General features: G+C 31.5%; 1 protein-coding gene across 1 annotated transcript; it reads right to left on the bottom strand.

Annotated features, from left to right (window-relative positions):
* Positions 1–1,597: 1,597 nt before the first annotated feature.
* On the bottom strand, positions 1,598–2,893 carry LOC118028199 (UPF0481 protein At3g47200-like). Its single transcript, XM_035031738.1, has one exon. The coding sequence runs from the start codon at positions 2,891–2,893 to the stop codon at positions 1,598–1,600; it is 1,296 nt and encodes a 431-aa protein (XP_034887629.1).
* Between the last annotated feature and the right edge of the window lie 3,158 nt (positions 2,894–6,051).

Here is a 6,051-nt window from a genome sequence, read left to right as displayed (position 1 = left end):
TTTGGTTAAAACAAAAAAAATATTTACTAAACTAGCATAATTAAAAAAATAATTTTTTAAATTAACACAATTATATAATACGTGAACGTACATGATCAGGCGTGCACGTACATCATCAGGTGTGTTGTGAATGTAGTAATTATGAAAATACTAATTTTTATTGGATTTGGATTTCCATTCAAACTAATTTCTTAAGGAAGATATATAGTGTCCATGAAAAATTATCCAATGACCGAAAGAAGAGATGAGATGGCACACAAAGATAAATGATAAGAATAAAAAGAAAAGAAAAGGAAAAAAAAAGACAGAAATAAGAGAGGAGACCAAAAAAAAAAAAAAGGAAGATGCTAAAAGAGGGGGGAGAGAGAGAGAGAGAATAGATATAAAAATTAGAGACGAGAGAAAGAAAAAAAAATACATAGATACAAAGATAAAAGAAAAGAGAGGAGATTTAAAAAAAGAAAAAGAAAAAAAAAGAAGAAGATGCTAAGAGAGTGAGAGAGAGAGAATAAATATAAAAATTAGAGACGAGAGAATAAAAAAAAAAATAAGATACAAAGCTAAAAGAAGAGAGAGGAGACAGAAAAACAAAAAAGAAAAAAAAAAAAAAGAAGATACTAAGAGAGGAAAGAGAAAAAATAGGCTTAAAAATTAAAGAAGAGAAAAGGAAAAAAAAAAAAAGAGTAGATACAAAGATAAGAGATGAGAGAGAGAAAAAATAGATAAAAAAAAAAAGAAACTAAAAATACATGGAGGCAGAATGATTTTTTTATTACTGTCAAATTTTTTTTAATGAATCTACAAACAACATGAAAATCCAACTGTAGAGGCTGTGATAAGATAATAGCTCAGTATGTTTCTGAATTGTTGAGATATTTTTGTATACTGAGCTCCGAGTAAAAGAATCCGGAGGGAATACGGAGGAGACAGTAATTCAAAGTGCACTTATTACATTATTGGGTATTCGGGCCCCAGCATCCGGAGGCATATTTGAATCTACAAACTACAGCTGAAAAAAACTAGAACAAATCACCCGAGAGCTTTTCAATGCACTTTTGAATGTCGAGTTTTCCTTTTCTTACACTGGTCAGGACTTGTCAACATAACATGGCTAAGTAAAAAAAAAAAAAAAAACTTTTGTCTCTCGGAAGGATGAATTCAAGAAAAAAAGAAGATAAATTTAGTGTTAACTCAACTTTTAAAAAACATAACTTTCTTAGATTATATATATATATATATATATATTATATATATATATATAAAGCTAAAAAATTAACTATCCAAGGCATTAACATTACAACATTTAATTGTTACTAGCTACCGAGTTTGCTGCCAGAAACCAAAAAGTTATGGCCGCACAGATTACAGTGGACGCAGGGGTTTTGCTCGATGAAAAACAAGATCTGGTGATATTGAAGTAAGGTCATCAGTAAATGTATTCTCCTGTTCTGTAGCTTGATTTTTCAGTCACAAGAAATTGAACTTTCAAGCTTTCACTCGAATCTAAACGAAAAGGTTTCCATGAACACGCAATATTTATTATGCATAAAAGCTTAATTCTTGAACAAATTGTGGAAACAAAACACTCAGACAACTATCAATGTTTAGGATAATACGAAAGTACTGTGTATACCGTTTGAATTACACCAAGAGAAAGAAGAAAGCAGGCAGCCATGACCGATACAATTGTCCATGGACTTCTGAAACAGGTCTTTCTCAAGGTCACCTTGTATAAAGCCCGCCGAGCCCTGAAGCTTAAGTTCAAATCCTGACATAGTTCTGCATAACAGAAATCTTGCACAGCAACCTGCTTGCACATATCATTGAAGAGCACTGAAACATCTTTCCAACCACTCGTATCGTTTTCAATTATACCTTTGCTCTCAAGTAGTTCAGCATCTCTCCAATCATAAACAAGACGGGACATAAGTGCGAAATAAGATGTGATGTATTGTGCACTGCGACGTGAAAGTTGCTCGTAAGCAATGAGATTATGGAAGAGTGGGACTGTGGAATCATGGATGAGCAATGGTGGGATTTCGAGTGCACCGTTTGTGAACGTCAAGTCAAATAGATTTCTTGTTGTACCTTTCCTAAACACAATTCCAGCCTCATCGAGTGATGTTGCCCGCTGCGTTGAAACCCATTCTCCAATATTGCTTCTTCCAGATAATGCTGGGGGTAAGTAGCAATTGTGAATTAAATCAAGCAAATGGGGATAGGGTCTCCTCCTAATGATCCTAAAATTCTCATCATTAATGCGCAGAACTGATTTGAAGAAACCAAGAGCGAGCTCAGGGAGGCCAGGCAATGACTGACCAATAGTACTAGACTCCACTACTTGCGAGTACAGCCTTTCGAGAACAAAGAATGGAATCTGATTCTCAAGCAACGCAAGGTCTCGCTGGAGAGTTAAGATAGTCCACGAGGAGTGAAACAAGGGATCATCTTGCACTCTAAGATCAACTTTCAAGTATCTTATAAAAAGTTCAAGCATAAAGCAACCATCGACTAACAAAATCTCAGCAAGCGCACTTGATCTCATCTCGATTGGCTCTTCATAGCAAGCACGAAGCATTTCCTCGAATCCTGTGATGGTCTCAGCAGAAGATTTGAGAGTCTCATGTAAATATTGTGTTCGTTGTAGGAGGGATCGCATATAATGCAATTTGTGAACCTCCATGGATTGCAATTTCTGCTCTCCTTTGTGAAGAGGTCCGATTGAGATGATGTGAGGATTGTAGGCATCATCATTCACAGTCCGAAGGCTATTTGGAACCTTGCAAATGCTCCATTTTGATACCGGAGACAAATTGTCAATCTTTATCATGATTTCATCCAGCCATGGATATTCGCGGCTTGGACCATCCTCAGCTGCAACTGGATTAGCCATAGACGCGAACTAATACACAGAAAACCGGATCACCATGGGAAATAATGAAAGTAACTTCAGTAATCTAACATCAATGAGTGTACAAGTAGACTAGAAAGTGGGTACCAAATGAATAGATGATTGATAACCAAACTAAAATGTTTGATTTTGTCCAAGCTTTGTTTACCTGGAATGATATGCTGCGGCTGCCACGAGTTGATGTTTCTTGATGGGCTTCAGTTTAGTCACTAGCCACCTTCTATCTTTTGTGTTCTAGCTGGTAAGGAAAGCTTGGCTGATTGTTTCCACCTTCATAAGCTCCTATATATTTGCAGAGGCAATATAATTATAATTATTTTTAAAATATTTGAAAATATATTAAAATAATATTTTTTAATTTTTTAAAAATTATTTTTAATATTAGCATTTTTAACAATACTTTTAAAATACAAAAATATACAGACTCGTATTAGCAGCCACTGTATAGCTCTAGAAAAGTCCAGATAGCTACGTAGAATGTTCTTTCCTTTCACACTAGCCTCCCAAGCATAGCATTAATATACCGTATTGGGAAATCATTAGTGATATCTGTCAGGATCCAAGTCCTATTATTTTTATATTTTAAGGTAGATAGTACTATCAATTTTTATCTATAAAAAATAAATATCTTTTATATAAAACTTTAAATATATCATCCAAGTTTTAAATTATATACCCATAAAATATTTCTTTCTTATAAATAGTGTTTTAGAATTCAAAACTTGTATGATAATAAGAAAAACAAGTAATTGTTTTTTTTATATAAATAATGGTTTTTGTTATAAACAATAGAAAGGTAAGAAGTTTATTTCACTTTCTTTAGTGAAGAACCGGTACTTCGGCCCCGTACTAGTCACAGATAGGAGCAAAACTGTTTTAAAGCCCCCCAAAAAAATATCCATGGATTAGTGATATGTTTTTTAAAAAATAAATTTTAATTGAATTGAATGATTTTTTTAATTTAATATTAAGATGGAAAAACACTTGATTTATCTATATTATCATGCGTTGATTTGCAAAAATTAAGAGGGTAATCTTGAAAATAAAAAAACAAAAAGTTCAATCACAAATTAACTCAATGTTAAGAACAACATTTAATTTAAAAAAAAATATAAGAGGACTCGAGTCAACTAAACAAACTCATGACATAAGTCATACACTTTATCGAATTCAATAATATTGTTATCTTATATATTATTTTCATTTAAATATATGATAATAAAACCGCTTAATGATTTTTTTTATGAAACATTTTCTTTAGAAGTAAAAAAAAAAAAAATACATGATAGGCACGTGATGTCAAGATAGTAAAAGTACATTATTGATAATAAACGGTGAATTTATATTCTTTTAGGTTCGAGTTAAATAAGAAAATAAATTACCTATAATAAAGAATGTAATTGTATTTTTTTTAATTAAGAGGTAGAAAAAGCATTAAAAAAAAATAATAACTTAGTGTTACAAATTAACCAATTAAATATATGACCCAACACATGGACTCAATTAAATTTAAATGATTTTTTTTATCAATTCTTTTAGCTCGTATAAAATAGCAAAAAGAAAAACCCAAAAAGAGCCCGTGCATGTGGACTTTTCAACCTAACCCGCGTGCCAGAGTCTATGTTTATTTTTAAAAATTTCTTAAATAGACATGACTTTTTTAAATAAAAAAAAAAAGATAGCAAATGACACGTTGTTGGCTTTTTACAGAATCCGTGACTAGAGGCTGTTAAAAAAATAAGACTTTGATTTTTTTATTTAAAAACATATTTTGATAAAAAAAAAAAAAAAAACACATCAAAAACATCTTAATAAACTCATCTATAGCCTAATACAACCCAAAAAAAAACAATACTATTTGTTTCGGCTCATCTCACCTTGCCCTAAAAAAAGCCGTGACATCTAGGCCTTTAGCTTAGGCCCACTTCTTTGGGTTTTTTTTTTTAAGAGGTGAATAACATGTTATATATTTAAAAAAAATAAATAAATAAACAATGTGTCATCACTAAAACCAAAACACTTTCCCTCTCTATCGTCCATAACAATCATTAATGGTGTGCAGTCTGTACGTCCCAAAAGAAAAGCAAACTTCTCTCTGCTTCACTTTTTTTTTCAATACACAAAACCCCAAAAAATAAATCCAAAAACTCAAAAATAAATCATATTTCAGATCGCAATCTCAAGTTATCAACTTTTCATGACCTGGGTCACAGAAATTTGAACTTGAAATCCATAATTAGGATCCCTTTTTCAAAATTTTCAAGGAAAGTTACTTTCTTTGGAACCAAACAGAGCTTAAATTTGAGATGAGACGGAAACCAGTGGACTTTAGGAGGCCAGTAAGGAGGAGGGTATCAAATGTGGTGGTGCGGTCATTGTGTGGTATAGTTGTGTTGCTGTTTATAGTTATTTTTAACAAAGAGAGTCGCATTGAATCAAGACCCACAAGTTCTATTAAGGTAAAGATATGTGCTTTACAGGATTTTTCAGTTGTTTGTTCAATTGCATTGTTTTTTTAATGTGTTTAATTGCTGTGAAATGTGGGAATTTTGAAGGGAATCAGTGTTTTGAGTTCTGAGATCTTTTTCTGTGATTTGGGATTTGAAGGTAAAAAAAATGAATATTTTCAAAACAAACATGAACAAAAAAACAAAGGGTGCTAAAAAAGGAAGAAAAATCTACCATGGATTCTTTTTTTAAAAGAAATCTAGTAAAATCAATTACAATTTAGGAAACTCATTTGCGTTCCTAGCACCTAGATTGAGTTATAAAATTCTTGTGATTTGGGTACGAATAAAAAAAGAATTATAATAAATTACTTTCCATTCAAAGATTTACTTACATGACACCATATCACCAATGAATAAATTATTTGGTAGAACAGTACCATCGAAGAAATCTTCACTTTTATGGTATGAAATTAATCCCTGAATACGCTCGTATTAGCTATACTTTGCCTTTTCAAATTAAAATTAAAGAATAATCTCTCCATAATTATGCCAAATAACATTATTTTAAGAATTTAGTTCAATAGCTCATTTTCTTGCAAATACAATCATAAATCATGAGTTTTTATAACAAAAAATAATAATAACTAGGAGTGATCATTTTCGGTTTGGTTTATCATAAAAAATAACCAA

The sequence above is a fragment of the Populus alba genome, chromosome 13 (assembly GCF_005239225.2).
Source record: "Populus alba chromosome 13, ASM523922v2, whole genome shotgun sequence".
NCBI lineage: Eukaryota > Viridiplantae > Streptophyta > Magnoliopsida > Malpighiales > Salicaceae > Populus > Populus alba.
The sequence above is the reverse complement of the archived record's forward strand: the minus strand, read 5'-3'. Positions and strand labels throughout refer to the sequence as shown.

Excerpts from the sequence above, each read along its gene's own strand:
- LOC118028199 (XM_035031738.1), bottom strand. The coding sequence starts at position 2,893 with ATGGCTAATCCAGTTGCAGCTGAGGATGGTCCAAGCCGCGAATATCCA.